This window comes from Pinus tabuliformis, chromosome 8 (assembly GCF_031772625.1).
Source record: "Pinus tabuliformis cultivar Carrire ecotype Pingquan chromosome 8, CPIR1, whole genome shotgun sequence".
Taxonomy (NCBI): Eukaryota; Viridiplantae; Streptophyta; class Pinopsida; order Pinales; family Pinaceae; genus Pinus; species Pinus tabuliformis.
The window spans coordinates 464,280,860-464,301,269 of NC_142294.1; the positions used below are offsets into that span (position 1 = coordinate 464,280,860).

At 41.4% G+C, this 20,410-nt stretch overlaps 1 protein-coding gene across 1 annotated transcript in view; it reads right to left on the reverse strand.

The window, feature by feature from the left end:
• LOC149236052 (F-box/WD-40 repeat-containing protein At3g52030-like) overlaps positions 1-20,410 on the reverse strand; it is a 344,460-nt gene that overhangs the window by 79,557 nt on the left and 244,493 nt on the right. The window contains 1 exon segment of the mRNA XM_089372304.1: positions 18,566-18,655. Coding sequence (XP_089228430.1) covers positions 18,566-18,655 — 90 coding nt within the window.

Below are 20,410 nucleotides of genomic sequence, written 5' to 3' on the forward strand. Positions count from 1 at the left end.
CACCACACTATCAGCCCAGTCAGCATCAAAATAACCATGGAGTCTCACATTTCTGGCAGTGTATCTCAGTTCATAAGTGAGTGTTCCCCAAAGATATCTGAAAAGATTCTTGGTGGCAATCCAATGTATGTGATGAGGCTCGACCATAAACTGACTCAATGTATTCACTACAAAGCATATGTCCGGACGGGAATTCACCAAGACCATCAGGGCCCCCACGAGTTGACGATACTCAGAAAGATTTCCCAAATCGGGCCCAACAACATTTCCGCGTAACTTCTTGAAGTTAAGTTCCATCGAAGTAGTCACGAACTTGCAATCCACCATCCCAAATCTTTCAAGTAGCTTTACAATGTATTTTCCTTGAGAAAGGAAAATTTTACCTGCCTTTTGCCAAACCTCCAACCCTAAGAAATAATGCATCAATCCTAGGTCCTTCATCTTGAACTCAGAAGTCAACTCTCTCTTACATTGAAGAATAAGAGGGTTTGCACTTGTCAGAAAGAAATCGTCCACATAAAGTACCAAGATGAGAGGTCTATCATTTTCAACCTAAAAGTAAAGGTTCGAATCAGCTTCACTTCTTGTAAAACCCAGCTTCATTAGATAGTTGTCGATCCTCTCATACCAAGACCAGGGAGCTTGCTTCAACCCATAGAGGGCTTTCTTCAACCTGCATACATGTGTCGGACGATCTTGAACTTCGAACCCCTCGGGTTGTTCTACATAGACATCCTCCTCGATTGAACCATGCAAGAAGGCAGTTTTGACATCCATCTAGTGTAGGTTCCATCCTTGTGAGGCGGCAAGGGCTATAATCGAACGAATGGTGGTATATTGGGCAACTGGTGCAAATATCTCGTCATAGTCCACACCTTCCTTTTGAGAATAGCCTCGAGCAACAAACTTGGCCTTGAACTTTTCAGCACTTCAATCAGCTCCATGCTTGATCTTGTAGAGACATTTCGAGGTGACAACGGATTTGTCCTTGGGTCTAGGGACCACATTCCAAACATCATTCTTCATAATCAACTCATATTCTTCGTTCATATCATCCTTCCAAACTCTGTGCTTCATAGCTTCTTTGAATGTGCAAGGCTCAGTTTGAATAATGGTGCTCATGGCAATTAAGTACCCTTGGTACCTATTCGGCTTCTTCCTTTCCCGAAATGTCCCCCTAGGTGCAATATGTCTCTCGGCACTTTCTGTTCTTATTGTCGCGGTAACTGCTTCAGAAGTAACTGCTTTGTTGAAATTTCTAAGTATGACACGTTAGAAATCCCCACTGCATTATCTAGTTTATTTCACCTACTTGTTTATTCCATTAAAAAGTTATTTATACATATAAACAATGAAAATAAACACAAATGCAGCATTAACTCATATACAAATCAGCAACTGAAATACTAGACAAACACACAAGGGACACCATTATTTTTGGACAATCATCCACAAAAAAACCCAATACGGGAAAACCAGCGCAACAGTTCTGAGAGTTTTATTATTATGCAGATTTCTTGAGTACAACTAGGGTGTCAAAATGGCTCAACCCAACAGAGATTGTTACATGCCCATAATACCTCTTCTTGGAGAGATATTCAGCCTCTTAGCTCTAGTCTGCCCCACGAAAATCCTTTCGACGCTTCCTCTTGTCTATGCATCAGCCTTGATAGCCTCAGCATAGCTCTTGAACTTTTTGCGTCAGCCTTCTGACTCTCTATGTTGGCTCTCTGGCCTTTTGCGTCACCCACGCAGGCCCCTCAGCCTCTACGCAGTCTCTAGTTGTTAAATTGGAAACTAGGGCCAAACTCCATGTGGGTCGGCTTATTTATGACAGTTGATATTTTTATTGGATCCCTCTCGTCGAGAGGTGTAGGATTGATCCAAAGATCATTCGATTCCGATAAGTATTTATGGAGATATGAATTTATTTTGTTTATATAATTATTATCAAGCCGACCAGCACTTATGTAGGCTCTAGAAGCCCAAGCGACGTGTCTATTCATCATCCTCATTTTTAGTATAAATAAGAGAAGACTTTAATTCATTTGATACACATTCTTCATGTGATCTCCTCTCCACATCTTGGGTTTTTGGAGGAGAGACACTAATGAAGGATGCCCTAATTCAATGCTGGAAATAGAGACACTTAGCCGCAGATCAAAGAAGACATTATTACACTGTTCATGGAGATCTATACACCGTTAATAATGAGGCACTGCACGCTGTTCATGCTGGAGACTATTACGCTGTTAATAACACATATGCAAACAATGAGGATATGTATACGCACAACTTTCATGATGCCCTAGCTCTCACGCTGATATGAATCAACTACGTACAGCAATCTCTAATCTGTTGGAGACCTAGACGCACAGCAAATACTTTATATGCTGTCATGCACATATGTAAGATCAGGAAGACTTACACGCTGGAGAGTTACACGTTGTTAAGGTAAACGTAGTCATGATTGCATATACGTTGGGCATTATATGTACGTTGTTCAATATGCTTTGTAAGAGTTCATATATACGTTGGAAATGAATATGTATATGAAGCCAACAACAATATAGTCATACACATAGCATCTGAATGCGGCAAACAGCAATACAGTCATACGCTGTCATAGAGATATCATCTGAACGCGGAAAATGACAATACAGTCATATGCTATCATGTCATCGCATTCACTGGAACTCATACATGTATACGCAGTCATACAAGAACTCGTTCATATATACTTGTAGTCCAGTTCATGCTAGAGATACACGCAGTCTAGTTCATGCAAGGATACCTATTATACGCTGGTCATAGAAACTCCAATACGCTGGTATGAGGGACGCTTATACGCATAATGTAGTCCATGTTTAAGATTGCCCTTATATATGAGGGTAAATACGCAGCAAGTCAGAGATCTGGCCGCAGTTAGAAGGGAGGCCTGTAGCTGCCAAAAGGAATATCTTACGCAATATGAAGGTGTCACTGTTACACAAGGTGGCACACATGTGGCAGCACAATGAACAGCATGATAGATCTATTCTCTCAGCTCAATGAAGACTATGTTAGAAGTGGCATAACTCTGATAATGAAATAGATTTCAATGACAGTCAGAGATCCTTGGCATATGGCAATCTCATCATGTTTCAAAGAACAGTGACAAGGATCATGTTAATCATATATATGTATAGCAGCATGATGATGGATAGGATCATGAGCATGGGCAGCATAATCATGGACAGCTTGATGTTGAGGACAACTCAGTGATACTTGGATGCAGCACTACATAATGAATAGGCAGCATCAAGAAGCAGCACAACACATGGGTAGCATGATGTATGAGGTCATGGACAACATGATGTGTGGGCAGCACAAGGATCATGAGCAGCTCGATGATACAACATGATGGTGCTACACGGTAAGGTGCAGCAAACGAACGAGATGCAGCACGATGATAAGTGAAGGAGTCACCTTAGAGAATCAGTTGAAGCAGAATGTCTTCAACTGATCTCATTGTTATAGAATATGATCTATGCTTAGATCTAGACAAGTCAAAGTGTTGACTTCTGTTGTAATTGTACTCTCTCTCTCTCTTTCTCTGCTGAACTTTGAAGATAAAAGAAGATTTGATCAAAGGGTTTCCCCACACATTGTGGGGTTTGTCCCTGGCTCGCGCCACATCTTGTGTCCTCTTGTCTTGCCTTGTCTTCTGCGTTTTATATTTATGTTCTATCTGCAGTTTATCGTAATGCTGATGTGATTGCTAACTATGAAAATTTAAATAAATTTCTCTAGCATAGAACATACCTAATCTTAACACTAGTTGCGTCTGCATAGCTCTAGCGGCCTCTACGTCAGCCTCTTTGGTCACTATGCTGACCCTCAGGCACTATCTCTGTCTCTCTGCTATGTACTCAGTGCCCCTCGCTGCAACAGATCACTTGTTCGAATTTTCTCAGCAAGCCCCGCTCTAGAAAATCGAACTGACTGATCAATCTTGGTGTATCTCCAACTAACTCTCAAGCCTCCTCTTATACATTTCCTGTTGAGTCTTCAACGGCCGAGATTAGGTCTTTAATCAACGGCTATGATTAAATTTGGCTTGATCCATTAATGTAATACCCATTAATATTTAATTTTCCTAAGTTTAGACTTAGGAACCCCATTAAAAATATTAATTATTTTAATATTTCTCTAACCGAGTGGAATTTCCCCAAATGATTTCTAGGTCTTGGAGATCTCATGTGCTTTAGCCTCTCCACCAATTTTCATGGATAGAGCACATCCGATGCTACCACAAATCAACACTCCCTCTTAGAGAGGAATGTGCTCTAGTAATGCTCCAACACTGAACATGACACTGATCCTTCCGCACCAGTACCTGTGTTGATGCTTGGCCTGCTGCCCAACATCCACTACATTGTTGCTTCATGTACTGCTGCCCATGACCCTGCCACTGCCATTGCTACATTTGTACTACATCTCCCTCTCAAAATGTTGCATCATGCTGCCCATAGCACTGCCACTACTAACTGTTGCACTGCAACTCAGTTACCGAGAAGTAAGTAACTGATCTACACAAATTCTGACATCCTTATCAATCTGAAAGCCTCCTCATTGTTGATTTGGGGTAGCATCGGATGTGCTCTAGCCATGAAAATTGGTGGAGAGGCTAAAGCACATGAGATCTCCAAGACCCAGAAATGGTTTGGGCAAATTCTACCCAGTTTAGGAGATATTAAAATAATTATTACTTTTAATGGAGTTCCTAAGTCTAAACTTAGGAAAAATACAATATTAATGGGTGTTAAAATAAAACTGGGTTAGAAGGTTCCAAATGACATGGATCAAGCCAAACCTAATCTTAGCCATTTATTAGAGATGTAATCTCGACCGTTGAAGGACCAACAGTAAAAGTATAAGAAGAGGCTTGAGGGTCAGTTGGAGAACACACCAGAATGATCAGTCATTTGATTTGCTAGAGAGGGGTTGCTAAGCAAAGTTGAATCAGTTATCAGCCATGAGGGGTAGTGAGTACTGGATAGAGAGGCAGAGATAGTGCTGAGAGACCAACGCAAAGGCAGAGAGCGAGAAACGACAGCTAGAGCAGGCCACGCACAGCCCAGTAGAGACAGTGCAGAAGCCAGAGGGCCTGCATCATCCATGCAGAAGGCAACAGGGGTGATGCAAAGGGTCCCAGAGGCTGCACAGTGCCTCAGAGGGCTGACGCACAGCAGTAGGAGGCTGACGCAGTGCTTCAGAGTTGTTGGAGAGGGTTTCGTGGGACAAGTTTTCTGAATACCTGTTTCTGAATAGAGAGGTATTATTGCCTGTTGTTTTTCTCTGTCAGGTGAGCCAGTTTGGCACCCAGTGGTACTCAAGGAAATACTGCATAATAATAAACCCTCATAATAGTTGCACCAGTTTTCCCGCATTGGGTTTTTTCGGGAATGTTTGTAGAAAAAAACGGTGTCACTTGTGTGTTTGTTTTCTCTCAGTTGTTGATCTATAGATGTTGAGACTATATTGTGTTTATTTCGTTATTTATATGTTTTAAATAACTTTTTCAGAATTAACTAGTAGAATAAATAAACTAGAAGAATATAGATTAAATTTCTAATAGATAGACTTAGAAATTTCATCATGGTATCAGAGCGTGGTTACAGATCACAGGAGAGTTAAAGGCATCAGCTAAGCAGAACATTTGCAGCAGAATCAGTTGTCCCGAGTGACAAAAGTTGATCGTTGCAGAAGCGACAGAAAAAGGGTTGACGCAGAGGGACTACATCATCACTCCAGGCCAGAGAGAGGGCATCGCCAAGGCTGAGGAGGGCAGAAAGAGGCTCACGCAGAGCCACGCAAAGACCATGAGGGTTGGCGCAGTTGGCTGAGGGAGTTGTTTTGCCAGTGACGGGATTGCGCACAGCCTAGAGGCTCAGCCCTTTAGTTGCTGGGGCATAGGAAGCAGTGGGCAGTTTGCGGAAGTGAAGCTAGTGGGGTATTGTGGGCAGAACAGTACCTAACAGGGAAAAACCAAGGTAGAGGGAGTTACTACTGAGGCAGATTTCTAGCCAAGGAATCTGGATCAGTGTTGTAGGTGCACGGAAGATTGGAGAGGTGCAACTTGAAGATTGGCAGGAGGATTTCCAGAAGGGAAATCGGGACTCAAAGGGAGTCCAGCAGAGAACTTCCAAGCGGGAAGTAGAGAGACTCAGCAGGAGTCGAAGAGAGAACTTCCAGAGGGAAGTAGAGAGACACGGAGGAGTCGAAAGAAGAGCAGAGTGATGACCATGAATGGGCTGAGGGATCAGGACAGGCTGGATGAGGTGTCCAACTTTGTGGTCTGGAAGGCCAGGATCCTATCCATTCTAGATAGACATCGCATCAAGATCTTCGCCTTGAGAACAATGGCAATCCCAATTGACTCGGCTAATAACAAGTACGAGGAGGCAATGGCCAAGGCAAAATGCATCATCCTTGATGGGGTCAAGGATCATGTGATCCAACATATTGTCGAGAAGGAGACGACAAAGGAAATGTGGGACGCCTTGAAGAAATTGTACCAACATACTTCTGTGCAAAGGAAGATGTTACTTGAGAATCAGTTGCGGTCATACCAAATGTAGAAGGGGGAGCAAATAGATCACTTCCTCAGTCGATTGAAGGAGATCCAAAACCAACTGACTTCCATAGGGGCCACGCCAGATGAGGAGATGTTGGTGAGGACCGCACTTAACGTAGTCTCTGAGGAGTGAGAGACATTTGTCCAAAGCATACTGGGCAAGGCGGATCTTCCAAATTGAGAAGAATTGTGGGCAGCGCTTCGCCAAGAGGAGATTAGGCGATTGAGCAAGATGAGAAGTAGCAGTAAAGGAGTTTGGATCAAGAAGGAAAAGGACGAGGAAGAGGATGTAACTCTAGCAGCTGCAGGAAAGCAGGAGAAGAGGAAGAAAAAGGACCTCTCCAAGGTCAAATGCTTCAACTGTGGGGAACTGGGTCATTATGGGAACCAGTTTCACGAAGAAGAAGATTAAGGGAGAGGCATCTAACTCTAAGGCAGCGCCAGGAAAGGCAAAGAAGGAGGTTGAGGAGGATGACGATTGTGCCATGAGTGCTCATGTACCTCTAGAGAAGAGGTGGGGAGAGATCGAGTTGTAGTCAGGAAGACTACAAGCAACGAAGGGGCAGGATCCTTGAGGTACCCAACCTCTTGGATTATACCTTGCTACGGGAGCCCCGAAGAGAGTGTAGCAGGACTGGTGGATGTCGATAGAGATGGATGCGGATGAAGCGGCAAAGAGTGCTCAGTACAGGAGTCCCTGGGCAGCGCAAGGCTAGCAGGCTACAGTAGTGCGAGAGGCACAGAGAGTGTTACAATAGTGCAGGATGGCACGGAGAGGTTTACAACAGTGCGAGATGCAAGGAGTTGTTGTAGCAGCGCAGAGGTCAGTAAAGGGAGCACTTGTTAGTGGCACAAGGAGCTTCAACATTGGGAGTGTTTCTAGCCTGACAGGGATGTCAGTAGTTGGGTGCAATGTTGCACGAAGCGCCCCCCCCGGTTCCAAGCCCCGAAGCGCATCCCGTACGGAAGCGCCTAGGAAGCTTGGTCGGAAGCACGCTTCCGAATTTTTTGCCGCTTCCTGGAAATTCGGAAGCGCCGCTTTCAGGCCTCCGAAGCGCGCTTTGTACGGCGCTTCCGTACACTTCTGGAAAAGCTTCGCGTTGTTTAGAAAATCGTTTTTTTTTTCAATTTTTTTTTTAATTTTAAGTGAGTTTGCTTGTTGGGGGTGGGTCCACCTTGGGTTAGGGTGAGGAATGAAGGCAAAAAAAATATAAATATAGCAGATGCTCCCTCATGGTAATGTTAAATTCTTAAAGTAAAAGTGAGATTCTCCTTTATTTTTCATTTTCATCGAAAATGAAAAATAGAGGAGAATGTCACTTTTACTTAAGTTTTTAACATTACCACGAAATGACTCAGGATGTTTGAGAGTGGTTCCAGCCTCATTGGACTTCATATGGAGAAAATAGAATTTCATATCCTATTCAAAATTCAGCAGACTTAACAGTTTTCAGAAATTCAAGATCAATGGGATTGTGGCATTTCATTAGATTATATCAAGTATGAAGGTATGCGATTAGCATTTAATCAAGAGCACCAAGCCTATATGTACCCTAGTGTTGGTGGTGTTAATTGTTGAACTCCTTTGTCACGCGGCATGCCCTTAGCCAAAAATTACCTTTCAATCAAGTCAAAATCATGGATCAAGCATGCTAAGCTTTTTCTACCATATTTTAAGTCTTGAATTAGGTAGTTTGATCAAAATTGGGCAATGTTGACTAATATCCCTAGACAATCGAGGTAGAGGCAAAGGCTAGACAACAGGAGAAGAATCTAGATTCTAGATGGTTGATGCATCTAAATGGTTGATGCTCGAATAATTAATCATTAATGTACAATGGATGTTATATCTATCTTGATTTATGCAAAAATATGCAAGTTTTCATCTCTTCTACAACTAATTTGGTATTTGGGATGTTTGTTTTGAGTACAAATGCAAAAAAATATAAATATATATATATATATAGTAGACGCTTCGCTTCCTAGATTTTTGGAAAATGACACTTCCGCGTACCCGCTTCGTCCCCGCTTCGTGCAACATTGGTTGGGTGGATCAGTTCCTTATTTCTCAATAATTGAGTTGCAGTGCAGTAGCACGATGCAGCATGATGAGAGGGGGTTGCAGTGCAGACGCAGTGTTGGGAGAAAGGACCAGCAACAGCACAGATGCAGAGGGAGCTGCCGTATGGATGCAATAGTGGCAATGGCAGGGCCATGGGCAACAGTACAGGATGCAACAGTTGAGAGGATGTTGGGCAAGGAGGCCTAGCATCAAACACAGGTACCGGTGTCATATAATCAGAGTGATGCTCAGTGTGGAGTATTAATAGAGCACAATCCTCGCTAAGAGGGAGTGTTGATTTGGGGTAGCATCGGATGTGCTCTAGCCATAAAAATTGGTGGAGAGGCTAAAGCACATGAGATCTCCAAGACCCAGCAATGGTTTGGGCAAATTCTATCCGGTTTAAGAGATATTAAAATAATTAATATTTTTAATGGAGTTCCTAAGTCTAAACTTTGGAAAAATAAAACATTAATGGGTATTAATATAAAAATGGGTTAGTACTAGAAGGTTCCAAATGACATGGATCAAGCCAAATCTAATCTTAACCATTGATTAGAGATGTAATCTTAGTCGTTGAAGGACCAATAGGAAAAGTATAAGAGACGGCTTGAGGGTCAATTGGAAAACACACCAAAGTGATCAGTCATTCAATTTGCTAGAACGTGGTTGCTAAGCAAAGTCGAATCAATGATCAACAGTGAGGGGCAGTGAGTATTGGACAAAGAGGCTGAGATAGTGCCGAGAGACCAACGCAGAGGCAGAGAGCGAGAAGCAGCAGCCAGAGCAGGCCACACAGAACCCAGCAGAGACAGCGCAAAAGCCAGAGGGCCTGCGTCATCCACGTAGAAGGCAGCAAGAGTGACGCAGAGGGTCCCAGAGGCTGCGCTGTGCCTCAGAGGGCTGACACAGAGGGTTCTGAGCGTGACGCAATGCTTCAGAGTTGCTGGAGAGGGTTTCATGGGACATGTTTTCTGAATACTTGTTTCCAAATAGAGAGGTATTACTACCGGTTGTTTTTCTCTGTCGAGTGAGCCAGTTTGGCACCCAGTTGTACTCAAGAAAATACTGCATAATAATAAACCCTCAAAATTCTGCATCGATTTTCCCTCATTGGGTTTTTCCGGGGATGTTTGTCCAAAAACAACGGTATCACTTGTGTGTTTGTTTTCTTTCAGTTGTTGATCTGTAGATGTTGAGACTGTATTGTGTTTATTTCGTTATTTATATGTTTTAAATAACTTGTTCAGAATTAACAAGTAGAAGAAATAAACCAGAAGAATACAAATGAAATTTCTAACGGATAGACTTAGAAATTTCAACACTAATGCTGAAGTTACCTCTGCTGCTATCCTATGCTCCCTCTGCTACCTTTGTGCTACTGTAACCACCTTAGTGCCTCTCGCACTGTTGTAAACACCTTTGTGCCTCTCGCACTGCTACAACCACCTTTGTGCCTCTCGCATCGCTGCAACCCCCACTGCGCTGCTACAGACCTTTGCACTCTAGCACTTCCTTGTTGCTTCATCGCATCTTGCTTCTTCCCAACATCTGTCATCCTGCTACTATCGTTAAGGGCTCCCGTAGCCAGATATGATGCAAGAGTTTAGGTACCTCAAGGATCTTTCCCTCCTCACATCTTCTATAGTCCTCCTGACTACATCTCGATGTCACCCCATCTCTTCTCTAGAGGTGCATGAGCACTCATGGCACAGTCGTCATCAGTCTCGACTTCTTTCTCCACCTTAGCCGGAGTTGCCTTGGAGTCAGAAGCCTCTCCCCTGTTCTTCTTCCTAGGGCACTGGGACGCATAATGACCCAGCTCCCCACAATGGAAGCACTTCACCTTGGAGATGTCCTTCTTCCTCTTCCCCTACTGTTCCACAAATGCCAGAGCAGCATCCTCCTCCTCCTCTTTCTTGATTCGACTTCCTTTGCCACTACTCCCCACCTTGGTCAACCGTTTGATCTCTTTTTGGTGAAGAGTTGCTCACATCTCTTCCCATCCTGGAAGATTAGCTCTACCCAAAATGCTTTGGACAACTGTCTCTCACTCCTCAGAGACTACATTCAGGGTGGTCCTCACCATGAACTCCTGATCTAGCGTGGCCCCTATGGAAGTAAGTTGGTCACGAATCTCCTGTAATTTGAGGAGGTATAGATCTATCTACTCCCCCTTCTGCATCTGATATGACCATAGTTGATTCTCCAATAGCATCTTCCATTGCACGGAAGTGCCCTGATACAATGTCATCAAAGTATCCCACATCTCCTTTGTTGTGTTCTTTTCCACAATATGTGGTACAACATGATCCTTGACCCCATCAAGCATTATGCACTTTGCCCTCGCCATTGCATCCTCATACTTCTCATTATCAGCTGGGTCGACTCGGATAGCCACAGTTCTCAAGGCAAAGTCCTTGATGCGATGTCTATCCGGGACTGCCAAGATCCTGGCCTTCCAGATGACAAAGTTGAAAGCCCCGTCCAACCTGTCATGATCCCTCAGTCCGTTCACTGCCATCTCCACTCCTCTTCCGGACTCCCTCTGAGTTTCGACTTCCCTCCTGGAAATCTCCCTCTAAGTCCTGATTTCCCTTCTGGAAATCTTCCTGCCAACTATCGAACTGCTCCTCTCCAATCCTCTTTCCAACTGCAACTCGAATTTGGATTTCTTTGCTAGAAATCCGTCAAGGTAGTGACTCCCTCTACCTTGGTTTTGCCCCATTAGGAATTGTTTTGCTTCGACAGAAACAGCACCCCACCAGCTTCCCAATCCACAAACTGCCCACAGCTCCCTAGGCCCCGGCAACTGAAGAAACCAAGCCTTCCAGCTCTGCGCAATCTCAGCAAAGGCTGAACCGCTCCTCTGGCCAACTGCGTCAAGGCTACCTGGCTGAGTAGGATGACATGGCTCTTCGTCAACCTCTTATGCCTCTCTTTGCCTCTGCGCTGGCCCCCTCTCTGGCTCAAAATGCTGACGCAGGCCCTCTACGTCACTCCTTCTCTACTCCCTTCTGCTTAGGAGCAGCTCTGTCTCTCAAGACAACTGCTACTACTACAAATTTCCGATATTGTTGACGCCTTCAGTCCTCCTGTGATCTGCAATGCTCTGATACCATGTTGAAATTTCTAAGTCTGACACGTTAGAAATCCCTACTCCATTATCTGGTTTATTTCACCTACTTGCTTATTCCATTAACAAGTTATTTATACAAATAAATACTGAAAATAAACACAAATGCAGCCTTAACTCATATACAGATTGGCAACTGAAATACTAGACAAACACAAAAGAGACACCGTTATTTTTGGACAATCGTCCCTAGAAAAACCCGAAGCGAGAAAACCGGCGCAACAACTCTAAGGGTTTTATTATTATGTAGATTTCTTGAGTATAACTAGGGTGCCGAAATGCCTCACCCAACAAAGATTGTTACACGGCAGTAATAACTCTTCTCGGAGACAGATATCCAGCCTCTCAGCTCTAGTCTGCCCCACGAAAATCCTTCCAGTGCTTCCTCTTGGCTCTGCGTCAGCCCTGCTAGCCTCAACGTAGCTCCTGAACTTTTTGTGTCAGCCTTCTGACTCTTTGCGTCAGCTCTCAAGCCTTCTGCGTCACCCACGCAGGCCCCTCAGCCTCTACGCAGTCTCTGGCTACCTCTGCATAGTTGTTGCGTAGCTCTAGCTACCTCTGTGTCAACCTCTTTTGTCATTGCGCTGACCCTCATGCACTATCTCTGCCTCTCTGCTATGTACTCACTACCCCTCACTGCAACAGATCTCTTGTTCGAATTATCTGAACAAACCCCGCTCTAAAAAATTGAATTGACTGATCAATCTTGGTGTATCTCCAACTGACCCTCAAGCATCCTCTTACACTTTTCATGTTGAGTCTTCAACAGCCGAGATTAAGTCTCTAATCAATGGCTAAGATAAGATTTGGCTTGATCCATGTCATTTAGAAAATTCTCGCCCAATTTTATATTAATACCCAATAATATTTTAATTTTCCTAACTTTAGACTTAGGAACCCCATTAAAAAAATTAATTATTTTAATATCTCTCTAATTGGGTGGAATTTCCCCAAACCATTTCTGGGTCTTGGAGATCTCATGTGCTTTAGCCTCTCTACCAATTTTCATGGCTAGAGCACATCCGATGCTACCACAAATCAACATGCTTCAAGAGTGACTGTCGAGGTATCTCACTTCCAAGGAACAAACTGACAAATACTTCAATGTTGGTGTTGTCTATTGTTCCCTTCAAATGATGAATGAGGAAACCTTACTTCGTTGGTTTGAGGTCATACAGATCTTCACAAAATTGTTCTTCAGGTTGCAGTTTGTACTTCTTCTAATTCATCACAAGTCTAATCCTTTCAAAGATTAACTCAATCAACAAAATTTCTTGACCTTTGGCTTCCTCTATTTCTTCAAGTTCACAAGTTGTGAACTATATCTTCTTTTTTATGATAGATGCATGATTCTCCTACTTCAAGTGAAGTGTTTCAACTTGTATATATATATATATATATATCAGTTTTGCCAATAAACGAAATGACATGTTCATTGGTGGAGGGTTCGACTTGTGCATGAGGAGGTATCTCAAAATATATCGGAGGGTCTTTTTAATATCCAACCAATTACAACATAGACTTGTTATTCACAGAAATTACATAGAAACATAGCAAAAAACCATATTATGTTGGATAATGGGTGGTCCCACCTGTCACGCCCCCGCAATCGCAACCTTCATGAAAATCGGAGGTCTTACAAGTTATGCACATGCTCTATCTTCCAATATAACATAGTCGATGCCCCTACTTCGACGGAGCAGATGCAATATTCAATACCCTGTTTTTGATAAGCCAATCAGCTCCACAATATTATCGCAATCGCAGTCCGTTGTCCATCACTCTATCGCAATCTGCATTTCATAAGACTCCCACAATGATATCGCAATCACAGTTTTCAAGTGTGACATTCCTTTGTGATACATAACTTTGAGCAGATGCGATATTGTGTTAGGGTTGTTACCACAAACTGTTTCAGGTCCACAACTCAAATCGCAATCGGAGATTTCAACGTGACAAGGCGTGTTGTAATGGGCCATCGGGTCCACAACTCATATCACAATCGAGGATATCAATGTGACGCATAATAAAGTCATCGATTAAGCGCCGATATCTTAACTCCTCCCTATAAACTGCGTCTGATAAACTACTTCTCTTCTCTTGCTGGCTTTCAATTACTTCTTCCTCTTACTCTTTGGCTTTCCTCGGCTTCCGATAGCTTTCCTCCTTTGGCTTATCTTTCGGTGACTTCCGATAACTTTTCTGAAGAATTCTTCCGATAGCTCTTCTTTGACTGGCTTTCCTTCTTGGATCTACTGCTTCTATTCTGTCCGTATATATATATCTAGTTCACTTAGCTCCTCCATCTCATCATATATCAAACTTTCATCACTATGAGCATTATGATCAATGTATCAAAGAATTTGCCATCACAAACACTGCCATATTGACATCAATGACAACCTAGATTAACAAGCATGACCTGGCAATCTATGGCCCAGCATGGCCCGGCAATCTATGGCCCAACATGGCCTAGGGTGGCCCGGTGACAACGGTTGGCATGGCCAAGGGTCACCCAATGACAGCAGTTGCCATGGCCCAAGGTGGCCCGATGATAGCGGTTGCCATGGACCAGGGTTGCCTAATGGCAGTGATTCGTATGGCCCAGGGTGGTCTGCTTAGTGATCTGGCTCGCCTAGCTCAGTGGTTACGTGACAGCTTATGTAATAGTGACATGGCAATCGGAAGTTAGTTCATGATCGAAGTTGTGCACTGACTTGGGGTGGCCTTAGGAGGCTTGATGTGATGATATATCTTACTAGGGATGTACTTTGTATCTTAGCTAAACAATTGATGAATATCTAATAGAAGAAGAAGAATTCAATTTCGGGTTTTCCCCCTCATGGGGTTTCGCCCTAGTCTCCAACCAAATCCCAGTGTCTCTATTTGTGCATGTTTTTCTTCTGATGTTCCTTTTATTGTTTCGTTGCATTGTTGATCATATTGTTCTTTCTACATAATTTCTAATAATGTGATGATGTTATCGGGTGAATGCATATGTAAATGATAAAAGTATAAAAAATGGAATTATTAACAATGAATGACAATATAGCCCTAAGAAAAATTAACATCAACTAATGTGAATTGCTAGTTTATCCAATGCGAGTTGTTGGAGGCTCATTTCTTACTCCCAGTTGCCAGATCTATTTCCTACAGGCAGTGTGTGTGGGTTGTTATACACATGAGAAATTTTGCATGTTTGTGTATAATAATTTGGATTCATGTGGGTGCACATGAATAATATGTTCTTTTCAAAATTTGAATATTTTATGTACTTTTTGGTCGACCAATCTTTTAGTACAATTCTAATAACATTGTTGAGGATGATGTGACCATTTTCCATCAAGCAAACAAGGGGAAATTTTTTGTTTTCATTGCCGTGATTCATCTCATGAGGTACACTTATTTTTGTTTTGATATGATTTTGTATCATTCTGTTAGCTCTTTTGATTTAAGACAAATATCATATTTCGATACCGATATCTGATGCATCACTTGACATCTTATATATTGATTTTATTTTCATAATTATGTAGCAATGTGTTTGTTAATTTTCCCAATATTTTCCCCAATATTGCCAATAATTAAAATTTTGGACCCCGGCGATAAATTGCCGATAATGATAAATGTAACTTTGATCATAAGTAACCATCTATCATGTATTTTGAGTAAGCTTTTTGCATGTTGTGCCAATAATTAAAATTTTGGACACCGGCGATAAATTGTCATAATTATGTAGCAATGTGTTTGTTAATTTTCCCAATATTTTCCCCAATATTGCCAATAATTAAAATTTTGGACCCCAGCGATAAATTGCCGATAATGATAAATGTAACATTGATCATAAGTAACCATCTATCATGTATTTTGAGTAAGTTTTTTGTATGTTGTGCCAATAATTAAAATTTTGGACACCGGCGATAAATTTCCGATAATGATAAATGTAACATTGATCATAGGTAACCATCTATCATGTATTTTGAGTAAGCTTTTTGCATGTTGGTATGTATTTTCTGCTGTTATCATTTACATGTCAGACTTACCATTTTGTTTCAATTAACTCCTAACCTTCATCATACTTAGTGTCTTGAGGCACTGATCTTTTAGGCTTATTGGTGAAGTGTGTGTACATTGGGACACCCCCGTGGCATTATAGGTATTGGCCTAAAGTGAGAGGAGATTGGGTGCATCTGCTGTGTGCTTACTACTTAGCATCTTGACTGGACCTTGCCAAGGCTACTAATCCAGGCATTATCACGTCTCACCAACTAGCCTTCCTATGCCTTAACTAGAAACTAGAAAACTATTGAAGAAAATCGAAGCTAACAAATGCAACTACAAGTGACATCATTTACTTTAACTTCATAGCAACCATGCAAACTTTCTAACACATGCAAACTTGATACAAGCTCCACACAAACTGCTGAGAATATATTGCTGACGTTTGAACAGCAATCCACTCTTACAAGACTGATTACTCTCTCATAATTGATGTGTCAAACTGCCACAGGACTGCACCCATATTGTCTTGTTTAAGCACAGAGATATGTTCAACAATGTGTCCAGACCAGCAGAAGATGATCTGAGGTACAATTTAACAATCTTTCGTAATGTCCACATGGATGCAGAGGGAAAAGGGGGCACGTCACCTACCCCCAAGGGCATCGCCATGGAACATTGCTTTCTTCCATTAACTATGTAGGAAATTACATTTATAATCTTGGAAAGTCATTTGGCTTCATTCGCCTTTCTCCAATGATTGTGAGTTGCATGATCTTTGAACTCCCTGATTAAACATGTCCTCATATTGTCTTGTTTAAGCACAGAGATATGTTCAACAGTGTGTCCAGACCAGCAGAAGATGATCCGAGGTACAATTTAACAATCTTTCATAATGTCCACATGGATGCAGAGGGAAAAGGGGGCATGTCACCTACCCCCAAGGGCATCGCCATGGAACATTGCTTTCTTCCATTAACTATGTAGGAAATTACATTTATAATCTTGGGAAGTCATTTGGCTTCATTCGCCTTTCTCCAATGATTGTGAGTTGCATGATCTTTGAACTCCCTGATTAAACATGTCCTAATATTGTCTTGTTTAAGCACAGAGATATGTTCAACAGTGTGTCCAGACCAGCAGAAGATGATCCGAGGTACAATTTAACAATCTTTCCATAATGTCCACATGGATGCAGCGGGAAAAGGGGGCATGTCACCTATCCCCAAGGGCATCGCCATGGAACATTGCTTTCTTCCATTAATCTATCTAGGAAATTACATTTATAATCTTGGAAAGTCATTTGACTTCATTTGCCTTTCTCCAATGATTGTGAGTTGCATGACCTTTGAACTCCCTGATTAAACATGTCCTAATATTTCCATAATTTCCTTTTCAGTCCTGAATTTTACATTCTCATGATGTGTCTCTATTTCCTTTAGGTCAAGATTAATGTGCAACTCTAGTTTAAGATCATTAGAAACTTAGTTCCTGAAGTTTCCAAGAAGAAGACCTTGATCGGATAGATGTTTATTATCCCACTTTGCTTCCATTCAGTGTTTTGTTGCACATATCCATGACAGGGCACATGTTTCCACACTCCAAATGTTTTGTAAGAATTACTTTGTATTAAAGAGATCATCTTCTTATTGTAGCCTACAACTTCACAAGGAGAAATAATGATTAACTTTTAAGCAATATATTGAAAGAGAGGAGACAGAGTATAGTAATCAGTTCTATCATACTTATGAGTCACTATTCTCAATTTCTTAACTTTTCTGGCTAGTCATATAGTTAGCTAATCTCTTGACATTTGTTGGGAGCGTGATGAATAAAAACACTGATGATTCTGTTATGGAACCCCTCAAATCTTAGTATGTGATGTGCATTTTGAGATCAGTTTCTAACTATCTTCCTTTCTTGCTAACAAGTACTGGCATTATGTTTATGGCATGAAGGTGTGCTAAATTAAGAGTGTACTCTTTACTAGTAGAGCCTTATGCGACGAGGTATTAAACATATCCTCTAGTATCTAGATTAATACTTGAATTTGATCCAAGTGCTCCTAAGGATGGAAAACCATTCTTAAATCTTTCAATCCAATTATTGATTTGCCGGAATGTCTCAGCAACAACATTGCGAGGGTGCAAGGATTTGGAATTTGCAAATTTAACCAGCCACTGGTGTATGCGAAAGGGTTTCTAAAGGAAGATTATTGACACCCAGAAAATATGCCCACAATACCCTATGTGGGTCTTTATAATATAGGCATGCTAATATCAGAGTTTAATAAATACTCTATTGAAAAGATATGCTAATCAGTTCAATATAGAAAACAAATATCATACTGCTTACTTCTTTCACACTATTCATCCACCAAAATCACTAAAAGATGTCATATTTAGGCTGATTGGCTCACCTATGTGGTAAGGACTACATTTTCTTGACAATTTCTTTTTTGGGGTTTTCTCCTCGTATTCATTTTTTCTCTTATGCATTGCATTTCTATATCTGTGAATGCACCACTGCAAAACTTATTAGCAATTGCCACTCATACTTTGACTTGTATCCTTTGGAAATATATTGTTTAGGAAAGGTTGGTCCTGAAATGAATGCATATGCGTACCAAACTTAATTTCAAGATTATAAAGGAAGGTCAGCCTAAACTAGGGCTCTTACTGAGTTTTCTATGGTTTGTTTGCATAAATCAAGAATTTAGATGGAGGGACGAAAACCATGAGAATTATACCTGAATATACGAGAGCATTGACTGCTGTACATGTCAAATATGCGAATTGTACCATCCCCACATCCAATAGCTGCTTCTGGGTCTGCATAACTGCACACTGATCAACATTCAGACGAAATACAAAGAAAATAGCTCCATGAAAAAGAAACCTAAAAGTTTGATAATAAAAAAATACTCATTACGAGGACAAATTATGCAAACCCCTAATTCATAAAGTTTATAATTATAACTGTTGCTGAATAAGAGAGTCTATCATCTATGCAGTACAAAAAAGGATACAAAGTAGCACCAAGTGACAAAAATGAGTTAATGACCCACTGTCACCACAGCCAATACCTCCTGCTCTTTATAGATTTTCACCAATGAGAGGAGTCCCGTTATAAGGTCACCTACAAGATATACCCTAGGCTAAAGGTTCAAGGTGACAAAATAGGCTTCCAAAGGATGGCTCAGCCTAAGTACAAGGTTCGCACAACGAGAATAAGGCAATTTGCATCCCTTAGAGAGGCCAAACTACGGAATGTTAGACCTAGGATGTAAATGATAGCATCCAAAATTGAGTCCCCTAAGGTCAAGGAACCAAGGAAAAGGTTTCCAAAAATGAATATTAACAGGCCAATGGTATATGAAACCTTCAAGAAGCCCTCAAGTTGAGGCTTAACCAAACTAGGGTTTCTCCCTAGGGAAAAATAGCTAGGGCAAGAGAAATTATGGTGAAAAATAGATGAATTAGCCACCAAGGAGGATGATTTTGAGGCAACCAATCCTACTCTTGATGTTGAATCCTTCCAAACCCTAAAATTCCTCTTCTAGCCAATTTCATTCCAAGCCCTAATTGAGTTGCTTATCCCTAAGAGGGCCGAAAATAGAAAGACGAGAAAAAATTGATACTGAGGAAGAACCACATTACTTGGTTCAAAACATGTCGACCATTTAAACGATTTATGTGATGGATCCAAAAGAAAGATCTCCAAATAACTCTACTCACAAAAGCCTCCATTCAGATAAGATAAGGCTTGATCACCAACTAGACAAAGCTAGTGCCTAGTCCTTGTGTTGATGGAATCTATGGACGTGATGGATGAGCCAAATCTTGGAAAGGAGTAAGGATGTTTTGATGTCTAGATCAAAACCCTAACTATCATCTTTGTGAGGGATCAATATTCACTTGGGAGAGCTAATTCAAAGATTCACCAAGGAGATTTCCATTCACACATTACTCATGAGTAATGCATACAATGATGATATCTACCTTCTATACAAATGATCTTTTGTTACAATAGTGCAATAGAAAAAAAAACCTAGATTACCAATACATTCCATACATTAGAAATGGGAGAAAAATTCATCAATAATAAGGCTCACTTCCAAGATAACATGCATGAACAATCCTTTCATTGATCCAAGATAACTTCTCCAAATCCAAGACAAGTGTTGCAATAAACAAAGTAATCCATAGATCACATCTCTTCAAGATACAAAGAAGCATGTAACCCACCAAAACTCAGTAGGAGAATTTTTTACCTGATCATCTTCTTCCAATCGACAGTGAACAGCCCCTGAAAACCACTTTGTAGCAGATGTGATGTGCCAATTTACCTCCACACTGCATCAGCCATGTGTTCCTCACCCATTTGTTGAGAGCAAATGTTAAAAGGTGGGCAATCTGATCCAAAATGTATCTTATTCATTATGCAAATGAGTGCTTATGCATGTTTCTTATTCGGATCATTTAGCATGGATTATTGGGTGACTTGAAAGAAGGAAGGGTTTTGACCGTGGTTTTGTTCCCTTCCCTAAAATGGAGGGTTAATCTTCAATCCTAAACTAGTGGGACCTCCCCTA